General features: G+C 51.9%; 1 protein-coding gene across 3 annotated transcripts in view; it reads right to left on the reverse strand.

Annotated features, from left to right (window-relative positions):
* Positions 1-17,855, reverse strand: part of PTPN5 (protein tyrosine phosphatase non-receptor type 5) — a 54,840-nt gene that overhangs the window by 13,318 nt on the left and 23,667 nt on the right. For 2 of the 3 annotated variants that reach the window (XM_030333465.1, XM_030333464.1), the window contains exons 4-5: positions 720-913; positions 35-142 (exon numbers count right to left, since the gene is read on the reverse strand). In XM_030333465.1, the coding sequence (XP_030189325.1) occupies positions 35-142; positions 720-913 (302 nt within the window). Of the gene's footprint in view, positions 1-34; positions 143-719; positions 914-1,071; positions 1,201-17,855 lie in introns of those variants that run through there. The other variant, XM_030333470.1, reaches the window with a different exon arrangement.

Consider the following 17,855-nt stretch of genomic DNA (forward strand, 5'->3'; position numbering starts at 1 on the left):
CCTCCTACCTTGGAGCTCCCTGGAGCTTACTCACCATGGGTCCCAGCTGTTCCGGGAGTGTGAGCAAGGAGGAGATGAGGTCTGTGGCATTCTGTGACCAGATGGGGCCATAGCCGCTGAGCCAGAGCACCCCGCAGGCAAGCTGGGGCAGCCAGGGGGAGCGGACTGAGTTTGGACCCTGGGCTCCTGGCCCCCATAGTCCCCCTGCAGAGCTCACCTGCAGCCTCAACCTGGCCCCCCCCCCCCCCAAGGTCCAGACTGCAGAGCTCAGGGAAGAGCCCAGGTACTGTGTGTGCAGAGCAGGCCTCAGGACTCTCCCTGGAGAAAAGCTGACTGGAGGGCGCCAAGATAAAACCCTTCCCAGAAGGGACCCCCACCAGGTACCCACGTAAAAAGAAAAAAAGAAAAGTTTCCCAGAGATGTATCTCCATAGACGGGAAATTCTTAGAGAGACCCCTGAAGGCCTGGCTGCTGGGGAGGCCTCAAGTCCTGCTTCTCGGGTTAGGGAAGGCAGGCTGTGAGGGTCTTAGCTGCTGAGGCTGTTGCTGAGACCTCCAGCCTCCTGTACACACCAGCCCGAGGCTTGGAGTCACTGCGGGACACCGAGAAGGCCCCTCACCTCCCACGATCCCCAGGTGGCCATCCTGGGGAGGACGCGGGGGGGCAGTCCCTCCACCTGCCCTCAGTCAGGCCCTTGTAAGGCCTGTGGATATCCTTACCAGGAACTGGGAGGCGGCCAACAGGCACAGGCTGTTCCTGACAGGGAGGGAGTGGCTCCCGACGCCTCGAGGTGGTGGCTTCTGAGCTGGCTCTGAGGGCTGTGAAGGCGGTGGGGGCGGTGGCATTTCTCTCGGAGAGTCCGCGAGCCCTTCGGCCTGGTCCAGCGCCTCCATCACTACCGGCTGGGGGAGACCTGTGGAAGGCGGGACACGCGCCCGGTGACTCGGGTCCTGCCGACCCACGGCGGGCCGCTCCTTCTGGGGTTGCTGTGGCTTCCGCTCAATCTGGGATCAGTCAGCGTGGCTCCACTTCCAGCCGTCACCCTCGATTAGCAAAGCAATATTCACCTACCTTCGTCAGAAAGAGCTAAGTGTGGGTGGACAAATTATTTCTCTTTTATTTCTCCAGTAACAGAGTTAAAATGGCAGGAGGTTTTTCAGGGAGTTAGCATCGCCGTGTTTACGCAGCTCCGTTCTTTTCCATTTCTTAAGGAAACAAAAAACAACCACCTCACACTCAATTAAAAGAGAGAGAGAGAGAGGAAAAAAAAGACACGGCGTAACCAGGCCGTGACCCTGAACAGCCCTCCCACGCCCGCCCTCCGGATTCGTGTCTCTTGGGGTCCATGCCCCCTGGCTGAGGCTGGAGGCTGGACCCTGGGCAAGATCACAGCCACGCGGCCCTTCGCCACCTCAAGGCCACACCGTGGGGTGTGGAGGAAAATCTTGGTGTAGTGGAATTGGTATCAAAGGTCTAGTCCTGGGTCTGTGCCTCTCAGATAATTTCGACACGGGGCTCCGCTACTATGAACGTGTGATCACCACTGGCTTACATCTGAGGCGCCGGCTAAAGTTTGGGATTGTGTCAGCACCCACGTTAGGGAGTCCCAGATGTTGGACGCCCTCTTTTGAACCCACCTGGTTTAATCTACTGCCAAGAAGAGAGGGACTAGCAAAGTGGGTGTGTGATAGCTTGGCGGTGGGGATGGGGCTGTCCATACAGCCCTGCGTCAATAGGACGATGGACCCCTTTTCTAGTCGGGTGATTAATAGAACACCCACAGCCAAGATCACGTGAGGCCAACGGTTTTTCTGGCCGTGTGCTTGCTCGCTCACTGGACGCATCCTGAGCGTCTTCCATGGCCCGGATCGACGGTGTGGTGCCAAGGGCCCAGGTCCTGGTGGCGGCTGTATTTGTGTCTATCACAGGCCCCTCCTCCTAGATGCTGACCTGGTATGGCCCCCCACGTATGTGTTCCAGCCACACTCCTTGCAGCGCCTCAGGTGAGCTCACCTACCTGCCCCGCTCCCCACGCCTCCCCCTGTGCTTTGCCAACGCTATTCCCTCTGCCCGGAACATCCCTCCAGCATCCTGCTTCCCTCCCCTGCCCACTCCCCACACGCTGCCAAGTTAACTCCTATTCACCTTATAGAACTCAATCAGATGTCACCCACAGTAGGTCCTCCTCTGTCACATTTACCTAGCACCACGTGCCTCTCCATAACCACCACCAGCAAGGACACATGTGGAATGTGCAAGGCCCCGCTGTGGGTGCTTTAGACATGTGGATTCGTTCACTCTGCACAGCACTCGTATGAAGTCAGTATGCCAGCTGTCCTCATTTTATAGACGAGGAAGAGGAGGTCCAGAGAGGGTCCAAGACTCTCCCCAGGTCACTTAGCTAATAAGTGGCTGAGGTGGGTTCAAACTGAGGCATATAGACGGGCTCCGGGCTACACGGCACTGGCCTTGGTTTGTAAAATTATTTGTTGAATATCCTCTCTCCCACTTGTCTGTAAGTTCCATGAGGGTGGGAGTGGTGTCGGTTTTGTTCATCACGACTGCCCACAGCATCTAGCAAAGCCCTGGCATGTAAGTCTATAATAAATATTTACCAAATGAGCGAATGATGGTAGGCAAGTGCTAAGTTTCCACTCAGTTTTCTTACCAGATAAATGGGGATAACCACGTATTTCTTTGGAAAGCTATGATGAAGAGAGTCAATACTATAAATGAAACACTCCGCATGGCACCTGGCGTCCAGCCAGCGTTCAATAAATGTCAGATGATGGTAACAATGTTAGCACATAACCCCTGCCGTCGCCAGGCTCCCAGTCTCATGGGTGAAACAGACCAGTGGATACGTGCCTCTCATCCAGTGCATTTCGTGGAAGATCAAAGTGCTAGTGTAGTTACTTTTGAAGGTTATCCACTTTTGCCCATGGAGGCCACCTACATGAGCAGACAGCTCAGATCCTGACCAGCAAGGTGAAAAAGGAAAAGCCGCTGCTAAGAGATGGATCATGCAGGAAGCCGAGAGTTTCCTCTGTTGAGAAGCAGAGGCTGGATGACTCAAGTGGCAAGGTCTCCCTTCACACCCTCAGAAAATGCAGTCGAAGTGTGGTGCCACATACGGAAGGGTGGGAGGGGTACAGGGTCACCTGGCTAGGCTCTGCAGTCACACTCTGTGGACCTCGGGCAGTCCCTTCTTCTCCCTGTGTCTCAGTTTGCTTCTCTGCAAAAAAGAGGGGCTCGACCTAGAACCTGGTGCTTCTCGGGTGTTTCTGCCATCCTCAGAGAGGGGCCATGGGTCTTTGTGGAATAAGAGGAACACGCAATGTTGGGCTTTTGCTGTTTGAAAATTCATGGGTGCTCTGTGTTCTATACTACGGTATATCTGTACTTGTTTTGATATTAAAATAATGGGCTTTTTCCCCTCCCAAAGCTTCGAATCAAATTTCTCCTTCAGGAAAATGTGCTACAATTTATCCTGTGGCTCTGCCCTCAGGGGTACACGCACCCCAGTCTGGGAAGCACGGAACCCGCCTGCAATAAAACATGCTGCTGTTACAAAAGATCCTGTAAATGAATATTTAATATCACGGAAAGAAATTTCGATGGCATGGAGAAAGGCAAGGTGACAAAACAGTATGATCTCCTTGGCCTTAAAAATTAAGCAAGCATAAACGTGCGTGTAAGAAGGTGGCAAATACCCACCGTAAGATGAGATGTTAACATGTGACAGTGCTCGGGGAGCATGCGGCCCAGCAAACCCCTGGCACACAGTAAGTGCTCAATAAATGTTGTACGTGGTAAGTGGGACCAACCGAAGCCAGGTGTTAACAACAGTCCTTTGGAAGGGGAGGTGACAAGGTGATTTTTTTCATTGTTTACGTATTACAAATTTCTTCCAATAGATACATGCAATGATATGTAGCTACATATATGCACATACATACACAAACATACATGTACACAGATACGTGTATGTATTTATAGAGAAAGAGACATTTTAAAGAAGAGATCACTGCTCTGAGTTCAGATACCATGAGGCCTCGTTAATACTCCTAGGTTCTGGGCCCTGACTGTCACACCTAAATGCACAAGGTGGGATACAAGAGAGTGAGAGAGTATATACACAGCTCTGTGACCCACCCAGCATGTAAGAGGCACTCAGAAGACAAACCCCCTGATGATGCGTGATCATCACTTTTCCATACGAAAGATGGCAGGTTAACTGCCTTGCACCTTGCGGGGGGAGGGGGGGAGCATTAAAAAAAATTGCAGGCTGGTTGGGTCCTCTATGCACATCTCAAAGAGAAAAAGGGAGGCTGGTCTTTGTTTTGTTTTGTTTTGTTTTGAGATCCAGAGAGCACCTGGCAGTCCTGGGGGCCAGATGAATCCAACTGATGGGTATTCACTCAGCACCTGGGAGACGTTCACCTTTCAGAGCAGAGTTTACTGAGAAGTTTTTCTGGGCAGAAAGCGGATGTTTAATTCAGGAAGATACAGTTTTTTAAGTTTATTTTGAGACAGAGAGAGAGAGAGAGAGAGAACGAGAGTGGGGGAGGCGCATAGGGAGAGAATTGCAAGCAGGCTTAGACTCGAGTGGGGCTCGATCCCATGAAGTGACCTGAGCTGAAATCAAGAGTCGGATGCTTAACTGAGCCACCCAGGCGCCCCAGGAAGGTACATTTCCAAACACACAGAATACTCTGCATATAATTTTGGAGAGGATCCACAGACTTCACGTAAAGAACCTCTGATCTCGGGGTTGGGGTAGAGGTCTGTGATAGAAAGTAGTGGAAATAGGGGAGGTGGAGAACAGGTCTGGGAACTCATCTCTCTTTTAGTCTCTGTTCATTCAGCCATGAGTCCAACACACACACTTATTGAGCACCAACTGTATACTTTGCCAAGCCCCGGGCCAGGCTCCGGGGGACACAACAGTGAACAAAAAGCAGTCGCCGGCCGACAAGGACCACCGTGCTCCTGGTCCCTCTCCTAGAGATGAGGTCACTCTTGTTCTTGCCCTGCCCATCTTCCAGTCACTCTCCCGCTCTGGGCGCGACACCGTCACCTCACCAGGCAGGCTTGCTTCCCTCGGCAGCCCCGTGAGGTAGACATTCTCATCATCGGCCCCGTTTTGTCGGTGAGAGGCGGCCGCTTGTGTCAAGGGCTGGCTTTTCAATAGTTCACAGCGAGGTAGCTGCTCTGCCACGCATGAAACCCTGACTCAGAGGCAGCTTGCTGACAGTGATTTAACATCGGGCTCCTCACGGGCTTGCCTCTTGCGCAGGGTGAAGGGGATTTTCCAGGCATGGAAATCGAGGCTTACAGAGGTCAAATGGCTCGCCCAAGTCAGTGAAGACCCGAGATTCCAACCCAGGGCCTCCTGACACAGACCGAGCCTTCCGTTTTGCCACACTGCTTATCAGGAAGGGTCACTGCAGCAAAGGAGAGAGAGGCGGTGAGAGCCTGGGAGGGAGTCCCTGCGTCTGGGGAAAATCCTGAACCCTAACCAGCTGCATGGGGGAGGGGGTGGGGTGCAGCATTTGTGCCCAAGCCCCCCTGACGGATCCTCAATGGCCACACGGTATGGAGGGAAGAAGCATGGGAAGGCAGGTGCTCAGTATCCCTGGCCAAAGCTCTGGGGCCCCTGGGTAAGGCTTGCAAGCAAACAGCCTTCGGATTTTACCCCGGGCTTATGGAAGCCCTCTGATCGCTCTCCTGTCACCTAGCACCTGAATCCCACCATTCAACTCTGCAGCTACCATGTGCCCTGGGGCTGGCGCCGCCTGAGCTCCAGAACCCGAGGCTGCTGCTGTCAGTGACTCATCCTTCCAGCACTCCGGCTGCCAGCCCACCGGAACTGGAACAGGAGGCTGGCTCAGCCTGTTCCTGTTTACATGACGAAGGAGGTTCTGTCCCATTCAGCTTTTCTTCCTTCCCCAAACATGGCCACGAGTGACTTCTCAGCCATGCCCACATACTCACAGGGGGCCCTGACCAACAGAACATCACGCTCAGTCCCGACCAGGCTCTTGGAATTGCTGACAGTCAGAGGCTGACAGCCCCCAAGGGGCATCTAGTCTCGTCTACTAGTTTCAGACAGGGAAGCTCAGGACGGAGAAGGGGAGTGGCTCACTCAGGGCCAGGAAGTGGCAGAACTGGGGTTTGAACTCAGGTCTGTGGACCTCCGCGACCCATGATCTTTCTGCTATTTCCCAGAAAGATCTGGAAACCACGAGAGGATGAGGCATGGCAGGCCACTCAGGCCTATTCTGAGGTTTTGTTTGGGGAAACCCTGAATGTAGAACCAAGGGAGGTAGGTGCTGCCAGGGGAACAGAGAAGGGGTGGAAGAGTCTAGAAGGAAGAGGCCCAATCAGCTATTTCTGCCACCACAACTATCACACTCCTCAGTGACGTCCTGGGCTGGGAGAGGGACAACCTGGCCTCAAAAGGCATGGGCACTGCCATGGACTCTGTCCCCCCCTGGGAGAGGCTAGAGTGATGGTCTCCGTTTTCTGCCTTTTGGGGGGGTGGGTGTGAAACGCAAACTAGGAGTCAGAGGGGATGTGGTGGAGGGTGAGAAGATTCCCCAACACAACATTTTCATTTGACATTCACCAAGCACCTGTCCTAGGCTCTTGAGGCTGTTTTATGTCTCAATCCTACCACTGACCAGCAGGACTCCTGGGCGTGAGAAGAGCTCTGGCAAAAAAGAAAAAAAAAAAAATCTAGCCTCTCTGGGCAAAGGCAGACTGATGGTGGGTGTGGGGTCCTGGAAGTCTGCACTGGCTCCCTATAACACGTCTACTGCACGAGTCCTGCTGATCAGCGAGCAAGAAGGCAGACATACCCTTAGAAGGAGGTAGTGAGATGACAAGAACTGGGGCTGGCAGTGAGTTAAGTACTCCAGATGGGAAGCTGGCCGAGGGTAAGGCCAAGTCTTGTTTACTGCTGCATTCCCCAGCAGTGCAAGCAGGATGGCTTGGGAAAAGGAAACCAATTTTGGCCTAAGAAGATTCTGGAATAGGACATGGGTGCTCACCATTTATCAGCTACGTGACTTAGGCAGGCCATTTAACCTCCGTGTAACTTGATTCCTGTGGTGGTTTTCAAATGTGTCTGTGAGTTCCTCAACATTCTTCCCATCGATGGGAGTGGAGTCTATGTCCCTTCCCCCTGAACTAGATGAGTGCCTTGAAAATGGGAATGTGGCAGAAGGTGATGAGTGGCCGTTGAGGCTAGGTTAGAAAAGTTCTCGCAGCTTCTGCTGCTTCTCTCTGGACGCTTGCTCTGGAAACCTTCAGCAGTCATGTAAAAAAAAAAAAAAGTAGCTACCCTGAGGCCTTGCGGGGGGAGAAAGAGAGAGAGAGAGAGAGAGGGAAACTTGAGAATGAGACGGTGAATGCATTAAGACGCATTAGGTGCTCTGGAAAATTTGAATGCTGAAAAGAAACCATCTACCTTGACCTTCAGCGCACAGGCCAATGCAGCAAGAGGGTACCTGCACCTTAGGCCCCCTAGAGTTTGATAATCAAACTACCCTATGTGTGGGACTTTGGTTTTAAAGCTGATGTTCTGAGAACTCACCTCAAGCAAGGTGAGAAATTTGTACCACAAAGGAGGGGGTGGACAGCTATACTATTCTCTTTCCTGTCTGATGCCGAATTCTCCAGAACTTTCCTCAGTGACTTGCTTCAAGCTAGGGACCCTGGTTCTCAGATCAATACAAAGTGCAAGCCTGTGGGTGTGAGGTTTGGGCTATACAAGCTCTGCTTCCTCCAAGCCACAAAATTCAATTTTGTCCTTCCTCTTTTTTTTTTTTTTAATGTTTATTTATTTTTGAGACAGAGAGAGACAAAGCATGAACGGGGGAGGGTCAGAGAGAGAGGGAGACACAGAATCGGAAGCAGGCTCCAGGCTCTGAACCATCAGCCCAGAGCCCAATGCGGGGCTTGAACTCATGGAGCACGAGATCGTGACCTGAGCTGAAGTCAGACGCTTAACTGACTGAGCCACCCAGGCGCCCCGATTTTGTCCTTCCTCTTAACCAGCCTAGCAAAGCACAGCATCTAGCACTCCCTGACTGCTTTACAAATACCAACCCGTTCAGGCCTTATGACCAGCATATGAGATAGGTGAGAGGACTGTCCTCTTTCACAGACAGGACACCAGGAGTTCAGGAGGCCAAGTGACTTGCCCAAGGCCATCACAGCTGGTGAAGAGCAGAGCCAGGCCTCAGACCCAGGCAGCTGTGTTTCAACATCTGTCTTCCTGACCAGACCCCATGTTGCCCGCCCTCTGCCTGGGCCTCCACTGTTTCTTCCTCCTGCCTGTCAGGGGAAGTCAGCCTGGGAAAGAGCTCCAGCCCATTCTAGGACAGAAGGGACAGGGACCACCCCAGGATGGAGGGGAGATTAGCACCATCACACCCCAGCATGGGGGCAGGGTTGGGAGTGGGAGGGGCTCTAAGGGCAGGGTGGGCAGAGAAAAGCAGGATGGGTATGTAGATGAGGGGCAGAGGTCTGGGAACTCAGGTCTCCCTCCACGTTCAGTTCGGAGCAGGGGAGGCGGGGGTGGGGGTGGGCAGGGGTGCTGAGGACTGTCTGCGGACACCTGAGAGACTGTGCTAGGGGAGTGCGCGTGTTAAGAGGCGAGAATAGGACCCATGAGTGGATGCTCTCAGTAGGCAGATTTAAGTAACCAAAAATATCTCCAGGACCTGACCTTGTAGTTCCTCCCATCCCCCAAAAGTGGCTTTGTTTCTGGGGAGGCAGCTTTTCTAGCGGCTTGTGGCAAAAGCTTTGGAGCCATCCCAACTTAGGTTTGATGCCTGGCTTTGCCATTTTCTACCTCTGTGGCCTCCGGTAAGTGACTTAATCTCTCCTCTGGACAACCGGTATAGTAAGACTTGCCTGTTGGAGTTTGAGGATACCATAAGGTAAAACATGCCAAGTGCTTAGTCTGGTGCCCGCACATGGTGAATGAACAGTAGCAGAATTTAGAGAGGAGGAGGAGGAAGAGGGGAGGGAAAGGGAAGGGAGAGGGAGGGAGGGGCAGCAGTAAGGACTTCCTTTTCATCTGCCTGCTGGGCCCCCCAGGAGGACAATAGATGCCTTGCTCCCTCCAGGGCAGGAGCTGTGAGGCTGTAGGCCTGCAACTGGGGTTGGTGGAGAGAGTGGGCATGGACTGAGGGTGGCAGAAGGGAGGGGGGCATCTTTGTCTCTGCCAGCGCATTAAATCCAGAATGCTAACAAGCTTTCAAAACAAAACACAACTCAAGTAATCTTTCGATGGGATATAATGAAATGGTTCTATGTGAAATTGCAAACAGCTTTGTTGCTACAAACAAAGCCTCAGTTCTTGGTGCCTCTCTGGAGCGGGGGCCCAGAAGTACAAGGGTGAAAAGGGTCAACGAAACTCTGTGGGTGCGGGCCACCCCCCGCTGCCCACGCTGAGAACTGAAAGAACTGACAGAGAGGCCCTGGGGTGATGGGGTGCCAGAGGTCCTAAGTGCCTGAGGCTTAAACACAAACGCATGGCAAGGAAGGGACAGACTTGAGAGTCAGTCTACCGCCCATTTCACAGCTGAGGAAACTGAGGTTCAGAGAGTCAGAGGCAGAACGAGGATTGGCGCGTGTGTCTCTAACCCTCTAATTCTGTGCTCGCTGGCGAAGACAGCATGGGAAGTTTCACAGGCACTGGCAGTGGGTTATCTGAAGGGCGGAGGCCTAAGGCCCTATGGCCGCAGAAGCCTGAGCCCTGGCTTGGGGTTCTTTGGCAAGTACAGGAAAGTCCAGGTGGCAGGAAGGGAGACTCTCAGGATGGCAGCGTCCACAAATCCCAAGCCTCTAGAGGCTGCCATCCTGGGGTGGCCCCCTGCAACTGGGGAGCCTCACAATGTTGGTAAAGTGTCGAGAGGCCGCGACGGCAGTCCTACCTCCGCCTCTAGCGAGCTACGTGGCCCAGGGCTTCTCACTGCCTCCAGGGCCTCTGAGGCCTTCTATAAATTCAAAGAGTGTGACCAGGGGCCTTTAAGGGCCCTTCCAGTGCTAAAGGCACACACCCATTTTTAAAAAACAAATCTGAGTCCCTGCTTTAATTTAATTCAATGGTTTCCCCTTGTTCTTAGGATAAAGACCAAACTGCTTACCTCCCCAGCCTCCACTCATACCACCTTATTCCTAGCTCTCCCTCTCTAGCTTCTTCCAGATCCTCTGCTGGAACTGGCCTGGGAAGCCAGTTCTGGAAACCAGTGGTTCTGCTCCAAGAAATTCTCACCCAGTCCCTATGGGGGCATGTACGCTCATACTCTCTGTGGTAGGGGTGGGAGAGGTGGGGGGATCTCCATGTCCTTCGCTTGGAGGAGCTGGCAGGCCGTGTCCGGGGACACGCTGGGGAGTACTGTGCAGTCCTTAGAGGCAAAGAGTCAGAGTACATGCAGCACCACACGATGGATCTCGGGAACAGCGCGGTCAGAGTGGACAGAACGAGATCTAACACAACCCAGTGAATACAGATTAAAAACACACGCACACAAAATATCACCGCCCATTCTGCAAGAGCACACAGAGAGACACGCGGAAAACATACACTGAATCCCTCAGAACACATTAACTACGGGGAGGAGTATGGCAGTGGGAGAAAAAAGAGAATGAATAAGTGAAGAAAACCAGACAGAAGCCTCCTGTAGACCACTGAGGATAACGGGGCTGCGCACCCACGAGTATGACTGACAACACGCTAATACCTAAAGCGATCGTTGCCTGCCTCCCCCAAGGAAACATGAAACAAAACCACCACCGAGTTGTAAGTTGGATCAAGGCCCAACGGGGAAAGAACAATGGCCGAAGGAAGGAAGGCCTGTCATCTTGTCTGGGTCCTGGACCTGGGAGGGCTGAAGAGAGGGACACTGCTCTTCTGGCCCCATGGCAGGTTCTGGCTGCCTGGGAATCGATGCCCTCTTTAGGGGGCAGGGCTCACGGACTTGGCTGAAGCAAAGCCAACTGCCAAGGAGACCCCTGAACCTCTTTCTCTCTGAGCTCATTCACCAACATATTATCTGAATCATTTTGTTGGATTTCTCCAGGGAGGGGGGATTTTGGGGCCTAGTGGCTGTCTCCACAGATGCCCCCAGAGGATTAACTGGCCCCCATTAAGACCCTTGGGGTTGGGTCAGCCTGAGATTCTGGTCCTGACAGGCTGAGCGACTCAACCTAGAGGGAGGTGACTCACCCCAGACAACCTCTGCTACCCCCAATTACCACTCTTGCCTGGCAAGGATTAATTAATATTCTTGGGTGGCTAATCATTTTTTAAATGATTTTGGAATATATGGGGGGGGGACCCTAATAAGAACATAAAGGAAACTCAAGTCACTCATAATCCTACCACGCCGAGACAGGCACTGGTTTCCTTCTGACATATTTTCTGGTATTTTTTCTTTCTTTGTGGGTGGATTTTTTCCCTCATAAGTCATTCTGTATAGAGGCGTATCCTTAGAATATGCCTCTTTGGATTTCAAGGGTTCAACTTTTAAGCAGTATGGCAGACAGCCTCCAAGGTGCCCTAACGATCCCTACCTCCTGGTATTCACGCTGAGATGCCAGACATGTAAGAAAAGCTTTCTTGGCCCTTCTATCCCAGCCCAGCACCAGGTGAATAGAGCTGAGGGAGTGACCTCAGTTGAAGACACATGAGCAGAAGAATCACCCAGCTGGGACCTCCAAGACCCCCTGAATCATGAGCAAATAAGAGGTTGTGGTTTTAAGCCACAAAGCTTTGAGACCATTTGTTATAGATTAAGCAAATAGCAATAGATTATAGCAAATAGCTATAGATTAATCTATAGCAATAGATTAAGCAAAACAAGAGGCTGGGACTTGAAAAGAAGAAATGGGCTCAAATGAAAAGACGAGATTTTTTTTTTTTTTAAGGCATAAAGAACTTCCTGGGAGCTGGAGTGATGAGTCCCTGGGCCAGGCCCAGGAGAAAGAGGCCAGCATCTGTCACTGCATATCTTAGGGATGCCACGGATGTCCATTTGTTTGAAAGGTCTTTAGCAATATCCTGTGTGGAGGCAGATAGCCTTTCTTCCCATTGTGAAAACTCCAGTCACATCACACATCCAAGTAACTCTCTAAGAATATCAGAACCATTTCTATACTGATGGAGGAAAATGGGTGATTGTCCCTCCCTGCAACCCTGGCCCCTTTCCCCACCTGACTCTGCAAGTAGACAACGCTTCCCCATGTGTCTGTGCTGGTTCAGGCCTGCGGCGGGGAGTCAAGAAAGACTCACAAAGCTATACTGTCCATTCCGGGGCTGAAGGACTGGCGGGGGACTTGATGCCCGGGCCCTTGGGAATATGCGGAGGGTTTTCTGTTCACATTCCATATCCCGGAACAATCCTCACCACCATTAGAAGCTAGCATCTACAGGGCACTCAACATGCATCAGCTTATTTAACCCTCACAAGATCTCTGTAAAGATCTCATCACGGTACTATCTCCTTTTAGAGTAAAGGATATGGAACCCGAAGCAGTCAGATAACTTACCCGAGGTGACGCTGCTGGTCAGTGGCAGAGCTGGGATTCGAACCCAGATTGGTCTGCCTCCCCACAGCATCCCAAGACGCAGCTACATGGGTTCATCCCTCCATATCTGCCCTGGTATCTGAGAAGAGTTACCCTATACCATCACTAATCAGTAGTACCTGGGTTGGTACTTCTTTTCCCAATACAATGGTATCATTACACAATGCTCTCCAATTAGGGTTCTTAGCACATCCAAATGCTGTTTTTTTTTTTTTTTTTTTTTTTTTTTGTTTGTTTGTTTGTTTTTTCTTCTCTAGTTTCCATTCTGAAGACTCAAGACAAAGACGATTCACTGTACCGCTAGCCGGTAAACAATCCCAAATGCATTAAAAACTTTGGATGAAAACAGAACCCCAATTATACAAAGAAATAAAAGCCAACAGAACCCAGGCTGCTGTCGACAGGCACAAGACCCCTCAGCAGTACAACTATATCCCCCCAGGCCTGTCTTCTCTATGTTTGTCTATCTGGGCTCCTGCACTTCCTACTAGACCAGTGTGAACCAATACTAGGTACCAGTCAGAGGGGTTTTGCTGAGAAAAAGGGTGAGGAGATGGGAGACATTATGAGGTTAATCTGTTCCTTAAAATGCTTTGATAGCTGGTCCCAAAAGACACGAACCAGGACCAGGCCCCTGCTCACCCCTCAGGTGACAATTTAAAGGCCATTTCTTCTGGGAAGACTTCCGTGACCCCCCAAGATAAGGTTACATTATTGGCACACCCTTCCATGGGTGCCCTCCTCCTTGAAAGCAGGAACCAGGGTCTGTCTCACTCTTCACTGGGTCACCAAGGCCTGGCACAGCCTTGGGTATGGAGTGGATGCTCAATAAAAGTTTGTCAAATTGATAAAAGGGCTTTTCTTTTTTTAAAAAAAATTTTTTTTTAAATGTGTATTTATTTTTGAGAGAGTGACAGAGCGAGTGGGGGAGGGCAGAGAGAGAGGGAGGCACACAGAATCTGCAGCAGGCTCCAGGATCTGAGCCGTCAGCACAGAGCCTGACATGGGGCTCGAACCCACCAACCATGAGATCATGACCTGAGCTGAAGTTGGATGCTTAATTGACTGAGCCACCAAGGTGCCCCGATAAAAGGGTTTTTCGATTGGCCCTTCTTCCTGGTTTCTGGCCCAAGGCCTTGTCTGTGTCATGATGGGACAGCTGTGAAAACTATAATGTGACCCTCTGTGATGGCCAAGGACAGTCACTGCAGGTTAGGGTAATGAAGATTTCCTCAATAATGATATCCCCTTTACTGTATAAAAGGCCACCCAGGAAGGGCAGTGGGCCTCTAGCTGACACCTAGACTTTGCCCCCTTCCAAAGAGGGTCAGCTTGATACCCGTGATGATTTAGAACCTAGGGCTGGGCAGAAGGTAGCCTTTAAGGCACTGGCACTCAGGTGGGAGTCAGTACAAGAGTCACCAAGAGGCCAGCTGGGCAACGGCCTACTCAGGCCTTCAGGGTCTACTCACAACCTTGCACAGAATCGGTTAATCATGGCACACTTAAATCCCAGGGTGGCGGTGACTGTCATGGCTCCAGCCAGCTGTCGGCTGTGGGATGCTGTGGGAGCACCTTATTTCTAAAAGCAGAGCTGTCCTCAGACCCAGGCTGAGGCCCTTCCCCTCTGGCCATGCCAGTCCCCATGGGGCAAGGAGTCCACAGGGCCCAGTGGGTGTGCCCACGCTTTCCCTTCCAGGCCATGCTCTGGCTACTAGAACTCTCTAACCAAACATCCTGAAGCCTGCACAGGTGCAGTAGACCCTCCTGCGGCTGGACGTGGCCTCCTGCCTGGGTACCTTTAGGTTTGAGGGGGTGGCCGAAGGGCTGCATCGGGGTGGCATGTGGACCATGTTTGGACCCACAGACTGACGTGCCCACATGCCACACAAGGGCCCTTGCAGAGCAGGACTCAGCAGAGGGTGGTGTGCCACCAGGGGCCTCTTCTGCAGTGTGGCCTTGGTCCCTACAAATGTCAGGAGCAGGCCAGCCCTGGGCCCGCCCCCTGGAGACAGTGCGAGCAGCACCTGGTGATGTCATGCCATCACTAGCACCTACGGTGGCCTTATCCACCTCCTTCCTCCAGCCCGTACCCTAAAGGAAGCTGCTGGTGACAGGCTGGGACTGCAGTGGTGCCGGCTGGGGAAGGAGCGGAGGCCCCAGCATCAGCGGGGCTGGCTGGTTTCTTGCAAATATGAACACCTACACATGGTTGGGGGGGTGGGGATAGTGTGAGTTTGAATGTATAAATGTGTTTGGGTGAATGTGAGCAAGTAAATGAGCAAGGAAGGGGGAGTGAGAGAGAAGAAAAGAAGAGTGACCATGTGTGCAAGACTGTGTGCATGAGGGAGAAGAAAAAAGCACGCGCGTGTGTGTGTGCACGCACGCACAGAGAAGCAGAGAGGGGACACCAGCGCCTGGGACTGTGCACAGCTGAGGGCCTGGGCAAAGGGTAGAGAATGGTAGGGAAGGAGTGTGCCCACTCATCTATAAGTGTACATGAGAAGGGGCATGGCTGCGGAAGAAAAGAGACCTAAAGCGGGAATGACGGAGCAGGCAGAGCAGTCTGGATGATGGCCCCATGGAGCCAAGAGATCCCGAGTGCGCAAGAGGAAGGAGGCTCGCAGGTGCGGGAGCTTCAAGTGGGTGTGCACCCGTGGGGCTGCATGAGGCAGAGAGAGGTGGGGCGTGTGCCCGGGGAGCTGCGTGTGGGTATGTGCACGTGCACACACGAGCACGGGGCTGGGACAAGTGAGCACTAAGACAAGCGTGTGAGCACAGGCGGGCAGTGCCCCGGGGGGTGTGGGTGAGCGAGCCTGTCCTGAGGCAGCTGCGGGCTGCCTGGGGGTGCTGGCGATGCCTGAGGATGTTTCCACCCAGAAATCTCCATCTGGGAGGACTCCGCGACCTGCTTGGTGCTGATTCAGGTCCGGGTGACCGTGGCCGGGCGTGTTGGCCATGCCGCCCCTTGCTGGCGGTGCGTGTGGGAACACGTGAGTCACGCAGGCACGGCTAGCCCTCACTCCACCTCGTCTCGCCCCGCAGGAAGCCAGCTTGGAGGGGAACAGATTACTGGAGGGCTGTATTTTTACCCCATCATTATGCAATTGCTTGCAATGCCCGTGAGCTCATTCTCTGAAGGCCTTGCACCCCGATTCTCTCAGCCTTTATAACCGCCCCCCTCCTTTTATGTCCAGGTTGCTGCTCAGGTCAGTGGTTCTGACTGATGAGCATTTATGGAAGTCTGCTTCTTACCAGGTTCTGGGGCCATCCTACTTACAATGCCAAACCACCCCCCAGGTCCTTTCTCATGCCTCCTTCTTGGCTTTAATTTTCTCCACAGCACTTACCACTATCTGCCATGCTAAATATTTTATTTATGTTACTCAGTGTCTATCTTTCTCTAAATAGCGATGCCTATAGCTCACTTGCTATGTGCCAGGTACCGTTCTGAGGTTTTCATTAACTCATGTGATCTTACAACAACTCTGCATGGTAGTAAATAGTATTCTTTTTTTAAATTTTATTTTTCTTAATGTTTATTTTTGAGAGAATAAGAGTGCGAGCAGGGGAGGGGCCGAGAGAGAGGGAGACACAGAATCCGAAGCAGGCTCCAGGCTCTGAGCTGTCAGCACAGAGCCCGATGCGGGGCTTGAACCTGTGAATTGCGAGATCATGACCTGAGCCCCAAAGTCAGTTGCTCAACCGACTGAGCCACCCAGGTACCCCAGTATTCTTGATTATATTTTGTAAAATCAAGGCACAGTTGTAAAATCAAGTTAAATAGCTTGCCCATGATCATCCCAGGCGCAAGTGGTAGAATCAAGCCTAGGTCCAGAGTCCCTGCTCTTACTCAGGACACAACACTGCCCTGTGAGTGTGGAGATTTTCTGTTTGGTTCACTGTTGAATCTTTACTGCTTACAGGAGTGCCCTGTGCAGGCAGGTGCTCAACGAACAGTCATTCAATGAATGAAGAAATGAGTGAATGAAGGCTGGTCATGGAGGATGAAACAGACAGGCATTTGCTTTCAAAGAACTCATGGTCCCATGGAGGAAGCAGGGTAGAACATCATTGCAAAACATCATTGCAAAATCCAATCACAATGGCATCATGATAGTCTAGAGGGGCCTATGACTTGCCTAGCCCTTGGAAGGAAGTGCTTTCCAGAAGAATGCAGATAAGGCAGGCACAGTGACACTGCCCATCTCTTGCAGGCTCCTCCCTGGGGACAGACACACCTTAGCTCTTCCTGCTTCAGTTCACAGGGTGCCAGAAAATGATGGGTGTCCACAGTGACAATGGCGGCAGAATGGGGAAGTGGCCAGGGGCATGGGCTCTGGAAAGAGACTGCACAAAGTGAACCCTCACTCTACCAAACACTAGCTATGTGACCTTGGACAGACTCTCACTTCCCTGGGCCTTGGTCCTCTCATCTCTAAGTTGGGACAGGAAATGATGTGAACTACTTAGGGCAGTGGACAGGATCACGTGCGATGTGTATGTGAGAGTATTTAGAACAGTGCCTATCATAAGGAAGGCAATGTGCCGGCTCCAAAGGAGATGACCAATACTCCTCGTCCATTCTGAGTCGGCTGCTGGCTTTTGGGGAGAGTTGGAATTTACCCTATTATTCTTATTACTGTAGTCTCTCTCCTGTGGTTCCACCCCATTTTCTAGAAGCGGCTCACAGCCAGGCAAGGACAAGTCTGTTTTATTCACCACTGTATTCCTAGCACCTAGGATAATACCTGACACATAGTAGGTGCTCAAAAAGCATTTGTGGAATGAATGTTTGTGTGATTATATTTATTTAATCCCTGTAAGGATAAATATACCGCTGTGAGGATAAACACTTGTATTGCTATTGTTTCCATTTGCAAATGAGGACTAGAGGCCCAGCAAAGGGTAAGGGACTTGTCCATAAACAGCCTAAAGCCAGACTCAAATGCCAAAGCCGCTGCCCTTCCCTTCACACTGTGCTCCTTTCTGGACTCCTATACATCATGTCCTATTTTCCGTGGATTTTTTCTAGCCAGCGGGCCATCCCCGGTCGTACAATCATCTCTGAATTCTATGACTCATATCTGAATCACAGAACGCTTAATAGTTGAAAGGGACTTTTGATGTCATCTCGACCTCCCACCCATTGTGGAAATTTCCTCTCCACTGTCTATCCAGACAATACTTGAATGCCTCCAGTGATGGAACACTCATTTTCCTCCTCTTGAATTATCCAGCTCTACGAC

Source organism: Lynx canadensis, chromosome D1, assembly GCF_007474595.2.
Source record: "Lynx canadensis isolate LIC74 chromosome D1, mLynCan4.pri.v2, whole genome shotgun sequence".
In the NCBI taxonomy this organism is placed as follows: Eukaryota; Metazoa; Chordata; class Mammalia; order Carnivora; family Felidae; genus Lynx; species Lynx canadensis.